This window comes from Lonchura striata, chromosome 10, assembly GCF_050655825.1.
Source record: "Lonchura striata isolate lonStrDom1 chromosome 10, ASM5065582v1, whole genome shotgun sequence".
NCBI lineage: Eukaryota > Metazoa > Chordata > Aves > Passeriformes > Estrildidae > Lonchura > Lonchura striata.
In genome coordinates, this window is record NC_140712.1 from 23,914,199 (window position 1) to 23,939,107 (window position 24,909).

Genomic DNA, 24,909 nt, shown 5'->3' on the forward strand with positions numbered 1-24,909 from the left:
GGCTTATTATTTATATTAAATGGTGCTTTTTTATTTTAAACGAATCTGTGAGTGTTAACATTACTAAGAACATGGAGGTAAGGAAGAAGAAAGAGGGAGGATAGGATAGGCCTACATTTTTCTATGCTAAAACTTTTGACTTTTATGTATAAAATTAAAACTCCCCTGTATACGACTTAAAACCTCTTTGTACAGTACTTAAAAATTCTTTTCTTTGTGACTATTTCTACTATAATATCTAAACTTTTGTGATTCCTTGTTATTCTTGTAAGGTTGGTAAATCATTTTATGGTTCAAATTGAAAATCACAGCTGTTTTTAGTTGCTTGCCGGGGTTCTCAAATACTTTTGACTTGGACCCCGAACCTCCGAAAATGTCTGAGGGACATTTTGAGTTCCCCAACTTCAGGGCTTCAGATCTCTGGGGATGGGGTTTTTAGAGGGAAATGTTTGACAAAACTGTGCCAGCCTTGCCTGGGAGCTGTTGGGGTGGGTGCAGGGGCTGGGAATGGTGAGGAATGTGGAGGGAGAGATGGACACTGCTGGGAATTTTCCAGGCAGGCAGGGTTGGAGTCTCTGTGCTTTCCTTGGCAGCGTGGGGTGCTGGCAAAGCTGGGAGAGCTTCCCACCAGGAGATGTGTTGGAATCTGAGGTATTGATCATTCTGAGGTTGTAGAAAGTCTCTGTCTTTCTGCCCCGCTGCCAAAGAAGAAATCATAATTAATCTGTGCTGGTTCCCAGGTTGTTTATTCTGTTTATCTCTCACATGTTCTGCTGCCCTGCCCAGCTCTGTCCTGCAGGGCAGCGTGTGGGGCTCTGCCCTCAGTGGGATGTGACAAACATTAAATACCAGAAACTCCCTGGGCTGCATTTACAAGAACGTGCCAATATCTGTCACCTACGTTGGACAGTGTGTCCCCAGCCTGAACCAACAGAAAAATGCCAACACCACAGTGAGACATGGAGGGCATGAAGAAGGAGAAAAAGGACAAGACACACCCAATTTCCTCCAGCTTGTCCCCTTTGGACCCCTCATCTAGAATCCTAAAATTTGACTTTTGCACCCGTGCCACACTTAATTATTACTGATATCAAACCCTCAGAGCTGGTAATTCATCCTGTAAGATTGAAAACTCTTTTCCATGGACAGAGATCACAGCCAGTGTCTCTGGGGGCTCTGTCCAGGGGGTTCTGAGCCCTGCCAGGGTCCTGGGGGAGCCAGAGGGAAGCCCTGGATTCCCACAGACATGATCCCTGGGATGTGGGAATTGTCCCTGCCGTGGAAAAGGTGGAATAGGATGGGATTTAAGGTCCTTTCCCACCCAAACTCTTCCAGGATTCTGTGAGGGAGATCCCCCAAAACCCAGCTTGGTGTTGAGCATCCCCTGCAGGGTGCTGCTCAAACCCATCCCTGGCTTTAGGGTTTTTTAGGAGTGGAGCAGCTGCTTTCAGCTGGTTTTTAGGAGTTTTCCTGCCATCCTGGAAGATTTCAAGTGAATTTCCCTGAAATGTGCCCAGTTGCTGAAGGAACCTTTGGGCTGCTTTTCTCTGCCTGGTTCTACAAGGTTGGGTTTGGCTGCTTCACTTCTAGAGGTGGCACCAAAATCTGGGAGGTGACCCTGGAGGTGAGCCTTTGAGTGGGAATTTGGGTTTTATCCCCTCACAGACATCCAGGGATTGACTAAAAGTTTGGTTTTCCTCGTGCTGTGCACGTTGTCCTCCAGGATTTTTGTGGTTCATCCCTCAGAACCTGCATAAAGGTATTAAATTCAGGATTTCGCAGTGCTGACCGCAACCAAAACTACCAATTCCACCTTCCAGTCCCACAGAACATCCCAGAAAATCCCTTTTTCCTCGGAAGGGGTAATTACTGCAGCAGCCCCAGCCTAATTGGAAGTGTTGGCTGTTAATTAAAACACCACAGAGGTATAGGGTTGTCTTTTGGTGTAACCAAAGCTCCCTTAGAGCTCCATTAATCACTTTACAGTTATTGTGCAGGGGAAGGGCAGGACAACTGAGATGCTGGATCAGCCTGGAGTAAACAAATTCCTGCCCCGCTGGCATCCCCCAGCCCAGGCTCTTTGTCATCCAGCTCCCAGCCATAATTAAATGTTCAATTGGTGCTGGCAGTGCCCTGAAAACCAAACCAGGTCCCTGCCCCGTGCTGGAACCTGAGCCCAGCCTTCCACGGATGAATTAGCGTGCATCATAATTAAATCATCAGCTCTGCCCTTCCATTTGCTCTGAAATGGGAGAGCTCTCCCATGGAAAAAGGATCAGCTTTCCTGAGCAGCTCGTGTCCAGAGTGGTCCCAATGAACCCAGCAGACGTGGAGCATCCCTCCCAACCTCTCCAGCCCTTATTCCTGCTTATCCTAAATCCAGGATATTTTCCCACTGTTGGATTCATGGATTCAGCTCCTGTTCTGTCAAAGTTCCCATGGATAATCTCATTTTCTACACTGATTTTCCCCCTCTGCCTTACTAAACTCTTTTTTTCTCCCCTAACATGTGGGAAATCATCTTAAATCCAGGATGTTTTCCCACTGTTGGTTCATCCCCAGAGCTCGTGGATTCATGGATTCAGCTCTATCAAATTTCCCATGGATGATTTTATTTTCTACACTGATTTCCCCCCCTCTGTCGTGTTAAACTCTTGTTTTTTCTCCCCAAATCTGGTGCCAATCAGTTGCATAAGTATTCATCCAGGAGTTACTAAATTAAGGTGATTTTTTTAAGAATTTCCAAGCCATTACCAGAAATTAGGAGGAAAAAGGATCAGCTTTCCTGAGCAGCTCATGACCAGAGTGGTCCCAATGAACCCAGCAGACGTGGAGCATCCCTTCCAACCTCTCCAGCCCTTATCCTGCTCATCCTAAATCCAGGATATTTTCCCACTGTTGGATTCATGGATTCTGTCAAAGTTCCCATGGATAATCTCATTTTTTACACTGATTCTTTCCCCCCTGTGCCTTACTAAGCTAATTTTGTTTTCTCTCCTAAAATGTGGGAAATCATCTTAAATCCAGGACGATTTCCCAATGTTGGTTCATCCCCAGAGCTTGTGGATTTGTGAATTCATGGATTCAGCTCCTGTTCTATTGAAGTTTCCATGGATAATCTCATTTTCTACACTGATTTTTTTCCCCCCTCTTCTTTACTAAATTCTTTTTTTTCTCCCCTAAATTCTGGGAAATCATCTTAAATCCAGGATGTTTTCCCACTGTTGGTTCAGTCCCAGAGCTCGTGGATTTGTGGAATTCAGCTGATTCTGGAGCTGAATTCATGGATTCAGCTCTATCAAAGTTCCCATGGATAATCTCATTTTTTACACTGATTTTTTCCCCTCTGCTTTCCTAAACTGTTTTTTTTTTTCCACATAAAAGTTGATGCCACTCCATTGCATAAACGTTCATCCCAGAGTTCTTAAGTTAAGGCGAAGTTTTTAGGAATTTCCAAGCCATTACCAGAAATTAGGGGGGGCACTCAGGGTTATAAATAAGATTAAATGACATTTTTCGCCCTGTCTGAGGGTGATTTTACACACAAAAAAAAACAACTATTAAAGCTTTTCTTCTTCAGGAATAATTGCTGGAGGTACAGAGAGGTAAAATATTGGAATTCTTTAAAGTTAGTGCCACGTCTCTGCCAATGCTGCCATAAATCAGAGTGAGGCAGTAAAACCAGTGAAGAGGAAAACCTTTAATGGTTTTGTTTTTATGCAAAATTACATTGGATTTTGAGGGGTTTTTAACTTCATTTTCTCATGTTTTCCTGGTTAGAAATATTCAAGTCACTGTGAAATGGCCAATTCTGGGTGTTTCTCCTCAGAAATTCAGCCAAATTGCTGTTGAAACACCCTTTTGAAAATTATTTTGGGTACACGTGAGCATCAGCAATAATTTTTTATTTATATGCACCCTCTGATCATCAAATAAATGCAGAAATCGAATTTTGCCAAGGTTTTCTGTGGCTCCTTCAGTTCTGAGGAAGAATTGGCCATAATCTGTTTTAATTCCATTTATCTGGTGAAGCTGCTTGTCTCTGGAAATAGCCATGGGATTGAAATAATCCTGATTTTCCATGAAAATTCTGCATAATTAATAATTCTTTATTAATTCCATTGAAAGAAGATGGGAAAATGGATAAATTCAAGGTTGGACTCAATTTTGGAGAGTCAACCTAAAAGATTCTGTTCAATTCCCATTTATAGTTTATTTTTATGCTGCATCAAAGCCTTCAGTGTGTGTTTCTTATATCAAAAATAAAGATACAAACCCTGACAAAATAGTTTTTATTTTATTTTTGATCCCTTGTTTTCCTTTAGAAATCGTGGGTAAAATTGAATTGGCATAAAATCCATGAGGTAAAAGTCATTTTTCTGTGAAATGAGTATTTGTATCACACATCCTCACAGGGGGAATTTTATATAATCTCAAATTATTGAATTTTTTTCCTCACCCAGGGCTTACCATGTCCGTAGTGGAAAAATCCTGGCAGTGAAGGTAAGAAATTCCAGATATTTTATTTTTCCCTTTTTGTTTTCCTGCCCTTGCTTTCCTTCCATCATTATTTATTATTATTATTATTATTATTATTACTACTATTATTATTACTATTATTATTAATAATAATAATAATAATATAATTTTAATTTATATTTAATTTATTTTTATTTTATTTTTATTTTATTTTTATTTTTTTATTATTATTCATCTCTGCAGTGTCCAAGGCCAGGCTGGACAGGGATGGGGGAGGAGGAGTGAAATCCCTTTAAGAGCTTTTCCCACCCAAACCATTCCAGAATTCCAGGAATTTGCATCCCAACCTTCATTCCCAGCTTCATCCTCAGCAGAAATAATGACTCTGAGGAGATATTTTAGATTTTGGGGAATTTTTTTGGGGTTTTTTTATTTGTTGGTTTGGGTTTTTTGGGGTTTTTTTTGTTGTTTTTTGGGGTTTTTTTTTGCTTTAACAAAATTCCAACCCATGCTGGAAAATGTCACCTCATGAATCCCCTGGAAGTTTTTTTACCCCTACAAAACAGGCTTGGAAATTTCATATAAAAAAAGGTGACGATAAATGCAGGTAAAGGTGAGATATAAATTTTTTTTTTTCCCCTCTTTTTGTGCTGTAAATAAATAAATTTCTGCCAGCCTTGACATCAGGTGGGGTCACACAAGCCACACATTTCCAGCTGGAAGAAAAATGTAAAATAATTCTGCAGAGGAGGTGATTCACCCCTAATTAATTTTGTGGGAGGGGGAAATAATCTTGTAATTCCTTCCCTTGGTGTCCTGACCAAGAAATGCAAAAACTCTGTTTTCCCAGGTTATCCTCATTAGTGGAATGTTTGTAATTAGGGTTCATGCAAATGAGCCCCACATTTCCTCACTCTGGGCCTGGCTTTGGGATGTCGGGGAGATTTTTGGATATTTAAAGTATTAAACAAAGTATTTAATAAAGCATTAAATAAAGTATTAAATAAAGCATTAAACAAAGTATTAAAGTATTAAACATAGTATTAAATAAAGCATTAAATAAAGCATTAAACAAAGTATTAAAGTATTAACCAAAGTATTAAATAAAGTATTAAACAAAGCATTAAATAAAGCATTAAATAAAGCATTAAATAAAGTATTAAATAAAGCATTAAATAAAGTATTAAATAAAATACTAAATAAAGTATTAAATAAGTCTTGGCTGGGGGCAGGCTGAGCCTGGCTCCAAGCACTGAGTCCAGTTTGCTTTCTAAAGCAGAGCTTCATAATTGAGTTTTTGAGTTTTCAAAGAACTGTGGCAAGAAATTCAGTGTTCATTTGGGATTTTCAGTGCCCTGAAAAATCCTGGGAATTCCCAATTCCAGGAAGTGCAGCCCACTTTGGCTGCAGTCCCTGGTGCTTTGGTGCTGGCGAGAAAATTTCCTTCTTGTTAAAATATTCTTTCTGCCCATTCCTCTCCTTGTTACCCCACAATGATCATTATTCCATGGATCTCTCTACATTTGGGGGTTTTATTTTGAATTATTCGCTTCCCTTTCACATGAGCTCTGTGCATTTCTGTGTTTCAGGTCATACCCTTGGATATAACACTGGAGCTCCAGAAGCAGATCATGTCAGAGTTAGAAATTCTTTACAAGGTGCGTGGATTTTAACATTGGATAACATTGTAATTATAAAATAAATACCGACTGAGGTAAAAATAACATTATTTTTACCTCAGACTTCTTACAGCAGCTTTTAAAACAGCCTCGTGCTTGTCTCCTCTCTTTTCCCAGTGTGACTCCTCGTATATCATAGGATTTTATGGTGCTTTTTTTGTAGAAAACAGGATTTCATTGTGCACAGAGTTCATGGATGGTGAGTAGTGGATCCAGTTTGCTTTTGATTGCTAAGTAATTAAATGAGAAAGGAATTTTTTTTTTTTATTTGGCAGAATGAAATGCAACAGTAAGACTCAGAAATGTGGAGTATCAATAATACTGCAGGTAGTTAAGAAACCAGAGCAGGCTGGAATTGGGCTTGGGAGATATTCTGCATTTTCCCTGCGTGGAACTTCACTTACTTTTATGGAAAATGTAAATAGAAGAGGAATAAAGGCAGCCTTAATTTGTGGTTTGATATTTGAGCCTCCCGTGCAATCTGTCCTCGCTGACAAAACAGCTGTTCCTCACTTGTAGTGTTTTGATAGCCAAAACAGCTTTTCCTTTCAAGAAATCTATTAACCCAATGTCCTGGCTGTTTGCAGTGGAAATGGGCTCTTAATTACCAGGCAAGGAGTGATTTTCCAGCCCAGCTGTTTCCCAGCTCGCTGCCGAGTTCCTTTTGGATCCCTCTGGTTCCTCCCCACGAGAATCCTCGCCCCAAAAGCATCCCTGAGCCCACAGCCTGGCGTGGCAGAGGAGATTTGCTGGGGAATTTGGGATATTCCTGAGGAAAAGCAGGGAGAGTGCCCTGGAGGAGCAGTTTGGGACCCTTTTCTGATGTCTGAATTTGGGATATTCCTGAGGAAAAGCAGGGATAGTGCCCTGGAGGAGCAGTTTGGGACCCTTTTCTGATGTCTGAATTTGGGATATTCCTGAGGAAGAGCAGGAACAATGCCCTGGAGGAGCAGTTTGTGACCCTTTCTGGTGGCTGAATTTGGGATATTCCTGAGGAAAATCAGGGACAGTGCCCTGCTGCAGCAATTTGTGACCATTTCTGGGGGCTGAATTTGGGATATTCCTGAGGAAGAGCAGGAACAATGCCCTGGTGCATCAGTTTGTGACCCTTTCTGGGGGCTGAATTTGGGATATTCATAGCAGGGATAATGCCCTGGTGCAGCTTTTTGGGATGATTTTGTTATCCCCAAGACATTTCCCCCCACGTTTTGGAGTTCTTTAACGTCGATATTTATGACTGGAGGGTTTGCTAACATTTTGTCCCCGCAGCGTTTCCTGAGTATCAATGCCACAAGCACAAAGCAGGGATGTGGTAAGAAGCTCTGAGTGCTGTTCTGTGTTTTTATGCAGAGCTTGGGAGGTTTTTAAGGTCAGTTATTTCTGCCACGGGTATTGCTCTATCAGTGATGGTGTTTTTATTAATAACCAAGGCCTAAAAAACCCTTGGGGCTTCAAATCTGGGGCAGTGTTTGATGTGGCACCAGCTGAGCACGTGCTGTTTGTCCCTGCAGGGGGGTCTCTGGATGTTTACAGGAAAATTCCAGAACACGTTCTCGGAAGGATAGCGGTGGCTGTGAGTAATTTATTGCTTTTTATCTCTCTGCTTCTGGCTGTGGGGTGAAAAATCTGGATTTGGGTGTTCATTGAGAGGCTGGGGCAGTTCCAGGATCCCTGTGAGAGGAGGGTCCTTCCTCTCTGCTGCTCCTCCAGAGCATCCCCCATGCTCAGGGGCTCTGGGATGAAGGAAAACTTCCTTGGGAATGATCAACACAACCTCTGGAGCTTCGTGGGATCTGAGAGGGGTGGGAAAAGTGGGAGCTGGGATGGTCCAGCCTGGAGAGGAGAAGGCTCCAAGGAGACCTAGAGAGGGACTTGGGGCAAGGGATGGAGGGGACAGCGCACAGGGAATGGCTGCAGAGTGGAAAAGTGGAGTTTTAGATGGATTTTGGGAAGGAATTTTTCCCTGTGAGGGTGAGGAAGGACTGGGATGGAATTCCCAGAGAATTGTGCCTGCCTCTGGATCCCTGGCAGTGCCCAAGGCCAGGTTGGATGGGTTTGGAGCAGCCTGGGGCAGTGGGAGGTGTCCCTGCCATGGGACACTGGGTGGGATTTAAGGTCCCTCCCAACCCAAACCATTCCAGGATTCTGTTACACAAATCCCTGTGAAAGGATGGGGTCAGTTGAGTGGGATAAAGAAACAAAAGAAATTGCTGGAAATCTGTTTGGTCACGTCCCTTCGTGGCAGCATTTCTGCCCATCAGGATGGAGCAGTGCTTCTCATCACCTTGATTTATTAAATCCTTCCTTTAATCAGCCCCTGAAGCCCTTCTGCTCTCTGTGGTGCCTTCAGGAGGTGGCTCAGGAGCCCTGCTGGGGATCCTTTGTCTCTGAGTGTGTGATTTCCATCCTGCCTGTCCTTTTCTGTCCACAGGGTTGGTTTTCCAACCCCTTCTCTCTTTGCTTGCTCCGTGTTTTTTTTTCCCTTGAGGGCTTGGAGGGTTGAGTTGGTTCCTGCCACCAAAATGCAGAGGCAGAACAGAATTTCTGTGTTCTGCTCAAGGCTGGTGAGGAGGATGAAGTTTTTCCCTTGGCACAAGGTCTCTCAGCCCTTCCACACCCGAGCAGCCCCAGGGAAGGGTTAATTGGGGTCATTTTTGGGGTGCTGAGGCTGTGCTGTCAGAAGAGCCCTCGGATCTCCTGGGTTTGGTCTTGAGGTGTTGACAGATCCTTAAAGCCCCTGGTAGCTCATCCTTGGGGTTCTGCAACCTTCAGCTGCTAAAAATTCACTGGCCATCATTGAAAACTCAAATTGCAGACCAACAGAACATGTAAAAGTTCAAAAAAATCCACCTTTCCCCACAGCTGAACAGAGAGGGTAATGACCAATGTCTCAGTGGATCTCACCAGGGAAGGAGACACTGCAAAACAATTGCCAAATATAAGGAATACTTTGATAACTTAAGCAGTTTAAAGCATAACAAAGTTATTCTATCGTGTGCCATTTAATTAAGTGCTGGCTTTTCACATTCATTATACATCAAGCTGACAATTTAAATCCTTTAATCCAACACAGGCAGCTATTTAGTCTCTGTTCATTGTAATTCACAGCTCTGCTCTCCTCCTAATTTGTGTGGCCTGCCCAGGGTGATGAGCATCCCTCTCTGATGCTGTTTCCTCAAATCTGCTCATTATGTACTGGCAGTTCCTTGTGCACTTTGAGTTTTTGAGGTTTTTTTGAGCTTTTCACCTGGTTCAGGGGGAAAATCTTTCATCTCCTCTCCCCTCTGGAGCACAGAGTGGGAAGTTGCTCACAGTATCCCCATTTTGATGATGAGGATGGTTTGATAATCCTGGGATGGGCTTCCAGCATTCCTTTGGCTGCTCATTCCTTCTCCTTCTCCTGATCTTGGTGTGGGTTTCATCCTTCCACACCTGGGTTTTATCTCCTCCCCATCCTCCCCTTGCTATTCCACAGGTGTTCTCCTCAATTTCCCTCTCATCCCTCCAATTTCCCTCTCATCCCTCCAATTTCCTTCTCATCCCTAATTCTGCTGCTCCAGCCCCACCTTTTGTGTCTCCATATCTGGATTTTTTCATTCCCCTCGGGGTCGTTTTGTCCCTGCTCAGTCAGCCTGGGAGCCTGATTTCCTGAGGTGGATATTTCACTTTTCCTACTTATTTTATTTCCTATTTCCTGCCTGGGAGCCTGACTCCCTGACATGGATATCTCACTTTTCCTAGTTTTTTTCCTGCCTCCTGTGCCCACTGCAGAGCAGGGGAACAAAGGAGCTCCAGAGGAGGGAAGTTTCCCCATTTCAGCAGAAGGTGAGCACTGGGGCTGAACCAGCCCTGGCAGCTCCTCTGCTCTGGTGCTGATTTTTGGCACAGTGGGATTGTTGGGAGGAGGCAGCAGAATCCTTTTGTTTTCCCTGGAATTTCTCTCTTTGAGCCTATTTTTTTCCCCCATTCTGGTCCATTTTGTTTTTATTTTTTCTCTTCCCCATGTCCACAGTATTTTTTTTTTTAATTCTCCCAAGACATGTCCAGTGGAATGTGGAAGCTGCTTGCTAAAATGTGTGACCTGCACATCTGATAATTGCAGCTTTTGGAAGTTTTTAAGTGAAACATTTCCAGAGGGAAAGGATGCAGCACATGCAGGCATTCCCTGCATCCCAGCACTCCTCTGGCTGCAGCTTTGGGAATTCTGGGCTGGGACTCGTTGATCTGGGAGAGCTTTTCCAGCCCCAATGGGCACCCCTGGCTTTCTCTTGCTCATCTTCTCCCTCTCAAGGAGACTTGGGGTGGATGTGGAGCAATTCCAGAGAGGCTCCAAGGGCTGGGAGCCCTGGGAACGTTCACCTGGAGAAGGGAAGGATCCAGGGAATCCTCAGAGCCCTGGGAATGTTCCCTGGAGAAGGGAAGGATCCGGGGAATCCTCAGAGCCCTGGGAATGTTCCCCTGGAGAAGGGAAGGATCCGGGGAATCCTCAGAGCCCTGGGAATGTTCCCTGGAGAAGGGAAGGATCCAGGGAGAGCTCAGAGCCCTGGGAATGTTCTCCTGGAGAAGGGAAGGATCCAGGGAGGGCTCAGAGCCCTGGGAATGTTCCCTGGAGAAGGGAAGGATCCAGGGAGGGCTCAGAGCCCTGGGAATGCTCACCTGGAGTTTGTAACCCTTTCTCATGTCTAAATTTGGGATATTCCTGAGGCAGAGCATGGACAGTGCCCTGCTGCAGCAGTTGGTGACCTGTGCTGTGTCTGAATTTGGGATATTCCTGAGGAAAAGCAGGGACAATGCCCTGGTGCATCAGTTTCAGATTCTGGGGGCTGAATTTGGGATATTCCTGAGGAAAAGCAGGGACAATACCCTGCTCCAGCAGTTTCACATTCTGGTGGCTGAATTTGGGATATTCCTGAGGAAAAGCAGGGACAATACCCTGCTCCAGCAGTTTCACATTCTGGTGGCTGAATTTGGGATATTCCTGAGGAAAAGCAGGGACAATACCCTGCTCCAGCAGTTTCACGTGCTGGTGGCTGAATTTGGGATATTCCTGAGACAGAGGATGGACAATGCCCTGCTCCAGCAGTTTGTGACCTGTGCTGTGTCTAAATTTGGGATATTCCTGAGGAAAAGCAGGGACAATACCCTGCTCCAGCAGTTTCACATTCTGGTGGCTGAATTTGGGATATTCCTGAGGAAAAGCAGGGACAATACCCTGCTCCAGCAGTTTCACATGCTGGTGGCTGAATTTGGGATATTCCTGAGACAGAGGATGGACAATGCCCTGCTCCAGCAGTTTGTGACCTGTGCTGTGTCTAAATTTGGGATATTCCTGAGGAAAAGCAGGGACAATACCCTGCTCCAGCAGTTTCACATTCTGGTGGCTGAATTTGGGATATTCCTGAGGTAGAGCACGGACAATGCCCTGCTGCAAATCTCCCTCAGTCTCTCTCCTGCCTCCTGTTTTATTTCCATGCAGAGCTGGGTGCTTTCTGAAGGAGCAGCAGATTTTGGCAGCCCAGGGCGGGGCTGTGGCCGCTCCGGGGTGGTGCTGCTCCCTCGCTGCCTTTTGGCCACATTTCCCCCATTTCTTCTGCCTCCCTCTCCTGGAGCAGTGACATTGTGCTGGTGATGGAAGTTCTCCCTGAAAGGATGTGCACTTGAACTGTCAGCAGAGTGAGATTGACAGCAGGTGGAGGCACTTTTTGTGTCAAGGCTTTGTCAAGGCATTGTTGTAAAAGCTCCTTTGCTGAGCACCAATAATTCCTGCTCCAGCTTCCATCAAAAGATTCTCCCCTCCAGTTTGGGAAGAATATTTAATGTTTCACAGTCCTTCCCTAACAGGCAAATGTGAGGGGAGTGAGTGATGAGCTGAGTCCATTTGGGAGGCTCCTGTGAGCAGATTTACAGCTCAGGATAAAGGGAAAAACTCCTTTTTTATTCCTTTGTACACCCAGAGAATCTGGAGGGAGATTCTGCTTAATTCCGTGGCTTCCCTCACTGCTTACCCAGCACATGTTCCATAATAAAGATGTTTAAAAACTCACAGCTGTTGATCTGTTTCCTGAGAAATGTCTCCTTTTTTTTTTTTTTTTTTTTTTAAATGGATGCTTGATCTAAATGAAATAATGTCCTATGGTTTTAAAGATTTTCAATAGTCTAAATACTATATAATGCTAAATACTAAATAATTATTTTTAACAATCAAAGAGCTTACTGTTCTGAAAATCTCTATGGCCATTAGAGGAGGTTTGAAATGTTGCATCTCCTTGATTTATTTTTGCATTGCTACAACACTATTATTATTATTATTATTATTAGTAGTAGTAGTAGTAGTAGTAGTAGTAGTTATTTTAGTAATAATTTTCTTATTTATATTTATTTGTTATTTGTTATTTATTAGTATTACTTTAATGTCATTGCTGGTGTAATTATGTCAAACCATTGCAGATAGAATTTCCATTTGCCTTTCATAAGCCATGGAATCATGGAAAGATTAAGGTTGGGAAAAACCTTTTCAGATCATCAAATCCAAGCTTTTTGAAAGGCTTGAGGTGAACAAGCCACACCTCTGGGCAGGCAGAATTTGACCAAAGCTTTTTTTAAAGGTAAAAAGCATCTGAAGCCAGGGGATGCTTGGGTTTGGAGTGAGTTTAAGGGAGGAATTATCTCCTGGACCAATTTATTTGGGATCCACCATCATTATTTGCTTTGTGAAAAGATTCTGACTCCACCAACATCCTTTTTCTTACAGAATAAATTTTAAATTTTGAACGAGTTTCTAATCCAGGAGGAAGGCAGGAAATGACTGTGCTCTCTGCTTTCACTCTGTATCATTTTTAGCACTTCTGCTCCATCACTGCACCATAAATAATTTCATTTTGGGGCTACTCAGAGCACAGAAAAATGAATTGTCTCGGCTGCAGAGCTCACACAGCTTTAGCAGTGTCAGAAATGCTTCATTGTTCTGGAGATCCATGAGGAAAAACTCTTGGAAATTGGAATTAAATTTCACCTCCGAGATGGAGACGGTTTAAAAGAGCCAGCGGGGATGGGCTGGGGAGGTCAGCACTGCCTGGAATTTTGGGGCTGGAATTTTGGGGGTTGGAATTTTGGGGTTGGAATTTTGGGGCTGCAATTTTAGGGGCTGGAATTTTGTGGCTGGAGTCTTGTGGCTGGAATTTTAGGGGCTGGAATTTTGGGGTTGGAATTTTGGGGCTGGAATTCTGGGGTTGGAATTTTGTGGCTGGAATTTTAGGGGCTGGAATTTTGTGGCTGGAATTTTAGGGGTTGGAATTTTGGGGTTGGAATTTTGGGGCTGGAATTTTGGGGTTGGAATTTTGGGCCTGGAATTTTGGGGTTGGAATTTTGGGGTTGGAATTTTGGGGCTGGAATTTTGGGGCTGGAATTTTGGGCCTGGAATTTTGGGGTTGGAATTTTGGGCCTGGAATTTTGGCGGGTTGGAATTTTGGGGCTGGAATTTTGTGGGTTGGAATTTTGGGGCTGGAATTTTGGGGATGGAATTTTGGGGGCTGGAATTTTGTGGCTGGAGTTTTGTGGCTGGAATTTTAGGGGCTGGAATTTTGGGGTTGGAATTTTGGGGCTGGAATTTTGGGGTTGGAATTTTGGGGCTGGAATTTTAGGGGCTGGAATTTTGTGGCTGGAGTTTTGTGGCTGGAATTTTAGGGGTTGGAATTTTGGGGCTGGAATTTTAGGCCTGGAATTTTAGGGGCTGGGATTTTGGGGTTGGAATTTCGGGGCTGGAATTTTGGGGCTAGAATTTTGGGGGTTGGAATTTCGGGCCTGGAATTTTGTGCTGGTTGATTTTTGTGCTGCAGGAGCTGGGTTTGGAGTTTGGCTTTCGCAGCTTTGCTGGTGGGAGGAGCAAATGTTGAAACCTGCCCTGGTTTAGGAGCTGTATTTCCTTTTAGGAGTTTATTTTAGGAGTTGTGTTTCCTTTTAGGAACTTCCTTCTAGGAATTGTGTTTCCTTCTAGGAGTTGTGTTTTAGGAATTGTATTTGCTTTTAGGAGCTGTATTTTAGGAATTTTATTTGGTTTTAGGAGTTGTATTTTAGAAATTGTATTTGATTTTAGTAGTTCTATTTTCTTCTAGGAGTTGTGTTTTAGGAATTGTATTTACTTTTAGGAGTTATATTTTAAGAATTGTATTTGCTTTTAGCAGTTGTGTTTGGTTTTAGGAGTTGTGTTTTAGGAATTCTGTTTACTTCCAGGAGTTGTATTTTAGGAATTGTGTTTACTTTCAGGAGCTGTATTTTAGGAATTGTATTTCCTTCCAGGAGCTGTGTTTTAGGAATTTTTTCCTTCTGGAGCTGTGTTTAGGAGCTGCCATGTCCCTGCTGGGGGATGCAGCAGATTTTTTTTGCTCCAGAGCCAGGGCAGAACCAGGGAATTCTCACAGCTCAACAAGAAAAGTCCCACATTTGCATGGAGTGAATAAAAGACAGCGAAGGAAAAGGCCCAGGGTGCAGCAAGGGAAAAAAGGGAAGGGAGGATGGAGTGGAAGAGGTTATAAAGTTTCTGGCCTTTTTCAAGAAGAAAAATCCCTCCATCCCTTGGCCTGGGTGATTTTTACCACCCAGCAAGGGCACCCCTGAGATGCCTGAAGGGATCCAGTGTGAGCTCAGCTGAGTTCAAGAAATTAACCTGTGCATTTTTAATTTGGGCATTAATAAAGGGCCTGCTGCAGGTTTTTAGCAGGGGAGGGGTCTCCCCTTTTCCTGCTTCTGCCTTCATTTGACATCTGGCTTCTCTGATCTCCCACCCCAGCTGAAATGTGCAATTTTTCCTCTCAGGAATCCCTAAAATGTGATTTTATTTTTTTTTTTTTCTTTCTTTTACCTAAAGGTTGTGAAAGGCCTGACCTATTTATGGAGCCTGAAGATTTTACACAGAGGTGAGCAGCAGATGTTTTTTCTGTTTTTCCCAGGAAATTTTAACATCACTTTCTCCAAAGACCAAGCAAGCATCTGCTTTGAGTCCAGTGGGGTAATGCAGAATGAATCTCACTCATTAACCTTGCACACTTTCTTGTAAAACATTTTTATTGTTATTTTATTGCTCTCCCTCCTCCCCTGAAAAGGACTGAGGAGAGAAATGAATTTTACAGGGATTTGGAAGCCCAGGGTTGCAAACAGGTGCACAGTGGCAAGAATCCACATGGAAATGAGATGTTTGACTGGCAGTGGAAACAGAAAATAGGCAGTGAATTTTCTTTGGTGCTTCAGAAATCTCATGTGGCAGCCACAAGTGTTGCTGGAGGCTCAGATCTGTAAAATCTACCATGGTCAGGGACAGTGAAAGGCTTTAAACCTGCTTGGACATAAGTCACTTTGGGGTTTTGCTGTTTATTCTCTTTCCTGCAGCTAATTTGGGGTGGTTTTTTTTTTTAAACATCTCATTTATTCCTTGCTTTTTGCTGTTAAATTTTATTTAAAATGTGTCTACTTGGAGAAATTAATTCTGATCCACCAAAAACTGAAACAAACAACGTGAAAAATGCTGTTTAAAGAATAGAAAAGCCCCTTTATCCCTACACAAAACTTCCCAAAAAAAAGAAAAAAAAATGAGAAACTTATTCCATTTTAATGTTTCCAAGGAGTCTGGAGGCAGCTGTGTATTCCCACATCTGTTCCTCACCCTGGGAGCAGTAACCCAGGTCCCTCCTGAGCAAAGAGCAGCAGGAGAGTCAGGAATTTCCAAGGAAGGGCTGCAGCAGTCCCGAGTGCTGGAGCAGGGAATTAAAGGCAAGGAGACAAACAATGAAGGGAGTCTTTTATTGCAGATCAGACATCTCGGCAAATATTACAGCTTCACTTCAAAACAAAGCTCACAACTAATGAGGTGATAGCCGTGCATATTAATAAACCCGAGCTGGAGTCATCACACCCACATCAAACATAAACATAAGATTAACACCTCCACCACTTCCTTGGAAGATGTGAGAATGTCCCAATGATAAGTGTGCTCTTTTCCCCAGAGGATAAGAAGTAGAAATGGAAGGGTAATGAGAAATTAACTTAGATTTAAAACAGAATTAGCAATTAAACAAGTCTAATCATGTACAAAGTCAAAGTTTGTCTAAAGACAAACCAGAATCTGTTAAGTTCAAGAATAAGTATAGACCGTGTGCATTTTATCTGCTGTGTTTTGCTTTGTTCACACCTGCTGCTTAAAGGGATTGCAGGAAATCAATGTTACCCACTTGTGTTTAATTGTACTGAGCTGGATTGGTGACTTGGCTCTGTGAGTACTGGGGCTGGTTATATATATCACAAATATTTATTTATTTCTTGGTTTGGGCACCTCAGTTCCTGGTTAGGTTTGAGATGGAAGTTCTGGAAGTGTTGCAGGTGTGAAATGAGGATCTGGAGATTTGCTCTCAGACCACCTCCTTTTCCCCCAGGACATCAGAAATCCAAGGATATTCCACTCCTCTTTGTTCTGGCTGGGAGGGACAGGCACTGGAGGAGCATTCCCACCCTCTCACCATTATTATTCCTATTATTATTAATAATAATAATGTTATTGCTGTCGTTATTATTATGTCAAAACGCTGTAGACAGAATTTCCATTTGCTTTTCATAAGCCATGGAATCATGGAAAGATTAAGGTTGGGGGAAAAGCCTTTCAGATCATCAAATCCAAGCTTTTTGAAAGGCTTGAGGTGAACAAGCCACACCTCTGGGCAGGCAGAATTTGTTTTGTTGAAGGTAAAAACCCAATTGATTGCTTGCTGAGGGATTCACCAGACATGTCCACAGAGCTGCATTTGTGCCTCCCCACTCTTGTTTTATCCCTGGGGGATATAATCAGCTTTAGGGCCACCTGCTGGAGCACAGACACAAATCCTGGGGTGTTGGGGGATTTACCAGCCTGGGACAGTGGGAGCTGGCCTTGCCCCTGGCCGGGGGGGACAGGATGAGCTTTAAGGTCCCCTCCCACCCAAGCCATCCCAGAATTCTGAGTTTCCATGCATTTATTTGTGTCTGTGTGTAAAGCTGAGAACAAATTCTGAGTTCCCATGCATTTATTTGTGTCTGTGTGTAAAGCTGAACACACATTCTGTGTTTTCATGCATTTATGTCTCTATGTAAAGCTGAACACACATTCTGAGTTTCCATGCATTTATGTCTCTATGTAAAGCTGAACACACATTCTGACTTTCCATGCATTTATTTATGTCTGTATGTAAAGCTGAACACAAATTCTGACTTTCCATGCATTTATTTGTGTCTGTGTGTAAAGCTGAACACACATTCTGACTTTCCATGCATTTATTTATGTCTGTATGTAAAGCTGAACACACATTCTGACTTTCCATGCATTTATGTCTCTATGTAAAGCTGAACACACATTCTGACTTTCCATGCATTTATGTCTCTATGTAAAGCTGAACACACATTCTGACTTGCCATGCATTTATTTGTGTCTGTGTGTAAAGCTGAACACACATTCTGACTTGCCATGCATTTATTTATGTCTATGTGTAAAGATGAACACACATTCTGAGTTTCCATGCATTTATTTATGTCTGTATGTAAAGCTGAACAGGGGTTTGCCCACTCATGGACCACTTAAGGCTTATTTAAAAAAAAAATTAATCCTGGCCTCTGCCAAACCACGCTGCTGCCTTCCTTGAACCCAGCCTGTTGCTGTTTGCTGTTTTTAAAAGCCAGGAGAAGTCAAGAGACAGCTTTTAAAGCATCTCAGGGCTTTTTTATTTGTTTTGGTTTTTTTTTCTCCCTCACACAATCATGAATCTGTTTGCTTTTCAATGCCACCAAGGAGTGAGATGTTTGGTGTTCAAAAAGCTGAACCTCTGATGGTTCTATTTACTGGTGAGTGAGAGCTTGGAGGTCCTGTTTGTTTGCAGAGAGGTGAAACTACTCAGGCAGCTCCATCACCAGGAGAACTTGTTCATCCTCTCTAATGATGCTTCATAGAAATAATTTGTATTAAGCAAGCCCTGGTAATGGGAGCATAATGACCCCTCTTGGCTCTTGTTTAAATTCTTTCACTTCTCAACACTAATATTAATCACAAGCAGATGGTGCAGAACATTATTTATGCACACTCGTTTCCCAAACCCAAAAAAATATTTAACCCATTAACTGGAGTGGGTGATGAGACCAAAGGGCTGATTTGCTGCTGAGCTGATTGTCCTCCCTGCTCGCAGCAGCAGATATTTAGTGCAGGGCTGTCACTTCCTCTCCTTTTCTGAGGAAATGAGCACAGCCACTGGGATGTGCAGCAGATATTGGAGTCAATTCCCTGATTTTTGTGGTGTTTGGTTCTGCTGGATTTGCTTGGATTTGCTCCTGCAGGGTTTGTGTGGCTGCCCCTTGCAGTCCCCAACCTCCCCTGCCCATCCTTAAGGGGCCAATTTCCCTCCTCTTTCTTCCTTTTAGGATTTCCAGCTTTATGGCAGGATTTCAGGATCCTTTTTGTTCTTTTTGCTAAAAGCAGAGCTGGTTGGGTTCAGTTTTCCCCTAAAAGTTGGGAGCACCTGGACATCCTGGAATACCAAAATTCCCTGTGTGCTCCTGGGGCTGGGCTCATTCCACTCCCAGCCAAGCCCAGCTCAGAGGTGGCTCCATCTTTTTAGGAAGGAGGTGGAACAGGATTATTCTGCACCTTCTTCTGCTCAGGATTCAGGAGAGAGCCTCTGGGGTGCTCAGCATGGATTTGGCAAAGTCACTCAGCTCCAGAGGAGGCAAAACTCCATCAAAAGTGCAGCACGTGGCTGGAATTCCTAAAGATGGAGATCAGCAAACACAAACTGAGCCTCTGCATGCTCAGGACTGGGTTTTTTTGGGGGGATTTACAGAATTTGCAGGAATTACAGTACCAGCAGTGTTGATACCTCACTTCCAAAGAACTGACCCACCTGGGCTCTGTAGGAACTATTGGGTGCTCCCATTTTTAATCTGGATTTTTAGCTCCAAATAGAGGCGAGCTTTAATCAGCTTCTTAATTGAGGTTCTGCATTTCTACATTGCAGAGACAAATTAAGGCAGCTCCTGTGGTACCAGCAAACAGCTGCTAAAGCAAGGCAAACCTAATGATAAACAAAATTAGGTTCTTTTCTAGTTGGGTTTCATCCATCTGCCCCCAACCAGTGCTCACTTTGAGAGGAGGCACTGATTCAAGCTGTTGCCTTTAATCCATTTTGACAGAAGAAGGCAGTGATTAGGCAGAGCCAGGCTCTAATCTTCCCATGTTTGAGCCAGGCTGTAACGTGCACGTTCTGCTCCCCCACTGGCATCCCTGGAACTGCAAAGATGTTGAATTTCCTGCACTAAAGCCAGGCTGGATGTTGAGTTTATTCCCAGTTGATTTTATTTTCCAGCAGTGCTGCAACTCCCTGTGGCATCAGGGGCAGTCAGCATCAGAATATTTTCACTAGTACTCTGGTTTTGGAATGGACATCGATGGGTTATTTATGGAATTCCACCTTTTTTCAGGCTGATTCTCCAGTTTGTCAGGCTGATTCTGACAATATTTTCACTGGTACTCTGGTTTTGGAATGGACATCGATGGGTTATTTATGGAATTCCACCTTTTTTCAGGCTGATTCTCCAGTTTGTCAAAATCCCTGTGAGTTCTGTTCACGTCCATCAGTGCACTTGCAGTGGATGTTGAGTTTATTCCCAGTTGATTTTATTTTCCAGCAGTGCTACAACTCCCTGTGGCATCAGGGGCAGTCAGCATCAGAATATTTTCACTGATGCTCTGGTTTTGGAATGGGTATTTATGTTTTATTTGTGGAATTCCATCTTTTTTTCAGGCTGACTTTGCAATTTGGTGAAATCCCTGTGAGTTCAGGATTAATCCCTGTCCAAATGCAGTAATTCCACTTATCCATCCCTGTGGAATTCCATCCTTTTTTCAGGCTGATTGTCCAGTTTGTCAGAGTCCCTCTGAGTTCTTTTCCTGCCCATCAGTGCACTTGGTGTCTGATCCAGATTGGTGTCACCTGCAGGTTTAATAATGTGGATTTTTAGCTTTTGTATAAAGTCATCTGTGTAAATACCATCTACTACCTGTATGGAGAGGACGTATTTTGTATTTTTTTTTAATATATGGATTTTTATCTGTGCTGCTGACTCACAAACCACTGCACTTGACATAGATATTTGTAATATTTCCTACCAAAAGCCACCGTGCCAATGCTCCCTGGGTATTTGGGGCTGTCCTGTGCAGGGCCAGGAGCTGGGTTTGGCTGTGACTCCCTTCCAGTGGAGGATATTCTCTATAAATGGTGCCTTTATCATCCAGGATAATGTGGATAATGCAGTTTTTCCCCCCAAACAGACGTGAAGCCCTCCAACATGCTGGTGAACACCCGGGGCCAGGTGAAGCTCTGTGACTTTGGGGTCAGCACCCAGGTAAATTCCCTTTTTTTTGCATCTCTCCCCATTCCCCTCGTGCTGTCCAAATCACCTGGCATCCCCACAGCAAGCCCCTCTCTGCTGGGACAGCCCTTCTCATTTTTAATCTCTGGGCGACTTTTCCTCCATCTGAATATGATTGCTCATTGTTTAATGACAGTAAAAACTGCTGATATTGTAATTACTACTTACCAATAGCAAACTTCATTGAAATGCAGCTTTGATCTGGGAGCCTTTTGCCCAGACAAAAGGGAGGGCAGAGCAAGAGACGTGTCTGGGGAGCCCAACTGGCCCACAATAAAAATTAATATTGGGAGCAACAATGGTGGTGGGCTTTGACAATGTGCAGCACAAATTTTAATTAATTTCCATTTTGGGCCTCCCTGGAGGACTTCTCTGCTAGTGACCCATGAGCTCGCTGCGCTGTTGATTTGAATTTCAGCACCTTTTCCTCCCAGCCAAACACGAGGCCCAAAGAGAAGGTCAGCCTTGTATTATGGGCTGGCAGGCTCTGTTGTCCCTCCAGTGTTTGAGGGATGAATTGGGGCTTTATTCACATCTGCCTGAAAAACGAGTGTGCTCAATCCTGCTTCCTCCTAATTCACTTTTTACACCAGCCTGGCCTGGGGTACTAAAACAAGCAGCATCCTGCTTAGCACAATTGTTTAAGGTTATCTGCCATAAAGTGTAATGCAAGTGCTTGCTTAAATTGGAATCCTCGTTCCCTCAGCCCAGGCGAGATTTAATCATTTTTAACGCCTTGGCGGATAAATCCCTTCCCTTTTTTTACATCATTTTTAGTTGATTTATTGGGATGATGATTGTAGGTTAAATGAGGAATAATTGCCCATTTTATTTCCACATTATCTTTATATTGTTCTAACAGACTGTTTTGTCTGATAGCTGGTGAATTCCATAGCCAAGACGTATGTTGGAACAAATGCTTATATGGCGGTAAGTGGATTTATGAAGGAATAACATTGAAATGGAATTATTTGTCCTCACTCTTGTTCTGTTCAAGGCGGGAGATATCCTAAATCAATCCTCAAATCTCCAGCTCTTCCCATCCCCTCTCTTCATTCCGTGGGACAACTCTGCTTCTTCTTGCTGGCAGGGAGGAGAAATATTGGAAAAGCGGTTTTTTAAAATATATTTTCTGTTGTTTTTGCTCCTTGTGGCAACTGGGAACAAAGAGAGCCAGTTGGGCATTCAAAAAAAAAAAATCAGATTTTCACTCAGGGCACGTGGCTCTCTGCAGATCACTGCCAGCCCCAAACCATCCCCGTTTTGGGAATGCTGGAGTTGAGGGAAGCACCGTGCAGAGGTTGGTGGGCATTCCTAAACACCCCATGGAAATCTGAACCTAAAAACACTGGGATTAATAACATCAGGGTATGAAAGTGCAGGTTTTTTACCTCAGAATGCAAGAAGTCATCAGTACTTCCACTTTTCTGCACAAATTTTGGTCGGTCTTTGCTAACACAAGACCACTTTTGTCCTGTTCCTGTGCGTTGAAGTCCCTAAATTCCCTTTTTTTTTTTTAAATAATTTTTTTTTAGCACATTGCTAAGGATGCATTGTTTGGGTCGGGGTTTGGGTTCAGAGCTGCCAAGTGCCAGCCTGAGCAAATCAGAGTGGATTTTCCATCAGATCCTTTTCAATTCCCCATTTCAGAGGGGAAAACTCCTCCGCCTCAGCTTTTAAAGCACTTCCTGAACTCTTCATTTTGGCCATTAAAATCCTTTGAGCAAACTGCTCCTAACATTGCCGGGGAAAAAGAAGTGCTTTGCTGGTTTAAAATAAAAATATAAACAGCACAAAGTGGTTGGCTGCTCGTGTTTTTCACACCTCGGGGAAGGGGAGGGAGAAATCCGTGACCTTTAATCGCTTTCAGGTATTTTTTTCTCTGATTTTCTTGTCAGGGTTCCCATTTATTTGCTAAGTGCTTTTCCACTCGAGGTGTGCTCATTGTGTGGCTTCTGAAAGGCTGGAGTCACCATCCTAGAAAGACTTGGGCTGTCCTGGGTCATCAGAATACTCAGAAAGAGCATAAAATAAATACATCAGAATGGCAGAAAAACGGGGGGTTTTAAATAAAAAACAGAGATTAAAAAAAGAGCTGGAACACAGAGATCCAGACAAAGAAACAGCTTCAAATTAATCAACTTTTCCAGCTCAGCTGTTGCTTCAAACTGGTCTTAAGCAGGGCTGAGAATTAAATTGTATTATGCTTTTAATGCCCAAACCAAGATTACAGTTCTCTTTCCCAGGTGGGCATTAAATAAATTGCTTTTTTTTTTTTTGCCTTTCTGGATGGATGTGATGCCTCCATCTCTTAATTGTGAGGCAGAAGTTTAAGCTCAAAATGTTCTCGATCTGATTTTCGGTGTGAAAATCACTTTGCTTCTTGATTGAGTCGTTTGTTGTCATCAAATTTCCGGGCAAGCCCTCAAAAAAAAAATAATGAAGGTCATAAGCTTTGCTTCACCCACTTGGCAGGCTGGCAGTGAATGTGAAACTCTTGAAAAAAATCGAGGTTTTCTTTGAAAAAAATAAAAAACTTTTTGATTTTCGTGTTTTTGGTTTGTTTTTTTAGTTGTTTTTTTTTTTTTGGAAACAAAAAAAGCTTTTTGATTGAGAAATTAAAATTTCCAACCAAAACTTATTTTCTGTAAAATCATTTCATTATAGAAAAAAAATTTGGATAGAAAAATAATCAGTTGTAGAATTTTTTAAGGAGAAAATACCTTGGGCTGTGTATTTAGAGACCCTTGATGCATCTGTTATTCCTATTTTCCTCTTCTTTTCTGTACTTTTAAATCCATCTTTTGTTTAAAAAGCTGATTTTTTTATTTTTTGCCCTTATCTTTTGTGAACCCACTTTTCCTCACTGGAAGTTGCTGTTTAAAGCTTGAACTTTAAGAATAAACAATTTAATATTGCTGAAAGTGAATTACAAATCTCATTTGGTGGCTTGGGAAGAGCCTAAAAAATGGGGTGGATGTCAGCTTGGGCCAGGTTAGCACATCCCATATCATGTCATAAAATTAATTTTGGCTGCACATCTGCACCTTTGTGAGGACATTTGTCAGTATAAAAATATGTCACTGTAAAAATATGTCAGTATAAAAATTTTATCAGCTTAAAAAAAAAAACCACACTGTGCTGTTGCAAACATTTCTAAGGCGTGCTGACTTAGGTTGATTATACTCAATGAATTAAAAACCAGTAAGATTTATAATAATTAAAAATATTTTATAATAACTTTTTTAAAAAAATAAGATTTTTTGGATCGCTCCCAAGTGAGATCTGGTCAATTTGGTGGAATTGTGGGGGTATTTTGGGGCTGTTTTTACAGGGAATATTTCAGAGGGCGGCAGCGTGGTTTTTATTTAACATTCACGCCGCGCTAAAAGCTCCTGACCTGGGAGTAGCAGCACAGGGTGAACATCCAAAACCACATTGGAGTGGCACTAATTTGGGAGTTTGTTTTCTGACGAAGCTCTCTGGATTATTAAAGAGTGAAAATCCTTTGTAGGTGGCTGGGCCAGACAGGTGCATTAACAGCACAGTGGGAAGAGGAGTCTCAGGGAGCCTTTTATTGTTGCTTTTCATGCTGTACTTGACCTTGGAAATGCTTAAATTGTAGCTCTCAAGTAAAAACCAGCAGATATTTTTTACAGCACTCCATTTCATGAAGCATTAAACCTGCTATTAATAGTTTGGAGCAGGACCTGCTTTTTTTTTGTCTTTTTTTTTTTTCCCTCCAGGTCAAAAAGCCCAAAATTAAGGACTGTACAAAATAAAATTGCCACCCTGTGGTGATTCTTTTGGCTTTTTTAACTGTGGTTGTGCCCCAGCCTCTGGGCTCCACACAGGGAATATTTTTCCTTGCCGTGGTGCCTGGATTTGGGGAGGGAGGTGGAAAATTGGATTTTCTCAACTTGACCTTGTGCTTTGCTCACGTGCGTGAGCCCTTGGGTTCAACAACCCAAACACAAATCCAAGGCCAGCCTTGCGAGGTGCACGGACACAGATTTTCCTGAAGAATTCCTGAATTTTCCTGGATTTGCTCCCTGCCAGGGCAGCTTTGAAGCATCTTGGTGGTTTTTGGTGTCTCCCCTCCCACAGGGCAGCTCCGAGCTCTGCTCCAGGGTCAGTGGTGGAGCCCAGGGAAGGGCAGGAGCAGGGCCAGGGCAGATTTTGTTGGATTTTAGGACAAAATTTCTTCCCCCAGAAGGTGTTGGGGCACAGCCCAGGCTCCCCAGGGAGTGGGGGAGCTTCAGGAATGTGTGGGATGCTCCCAGGGTGGGATTTTGGGATGCCTGGGCAGGGCCAGGAG

The 24,909-nt window shown here is 43.0% G+C and overlaps 1 protein-coding gene across 7 annotated transcripts in view; it reads left to right on the forward strand.

Annotated features, from left to right (window-relative positions):
• MAP2K5 (mitogen-activated protein kinase kinase 5) overlaps positions 1-24,909 on the forward strand; it is a 140,684-nt gene that overhangs the window by 50,136 nt on the left and 65,639 nt on the right. For all 7 annotated transcript variants that reach the window (XM_031505717.3, XM_085589039.1, XM_085589037.1 and 4 more), the window contains 7 exons: positions 4,464-4,503; positions 6,069-6,137; positions 6,276-6,357; positions 7,670-7,731; positions 15,022-15,070; positions 20,491-20,564; positions 21,471-21,521. In XM_031505717.3, coding sequence (XP_031361577.1) covers positions 4,464-4,503; positions 6,069-6,137; positions 6,276-6,357; positions 7,670-7,731; positions 15,022-15,070; positions 20,491-20,564; positions 21,471-21,521 — 427 coding nt within the window. The remainder of the gene's footprint in view (positions 1-4,463; positions 4,504-6,068; positions 6,138-6,275; positions 6,358-7,669; positions 7,732-15,021; positions 15,071-20,490; positions 20,565-21,470; positions 21,522-24,909) is intronic.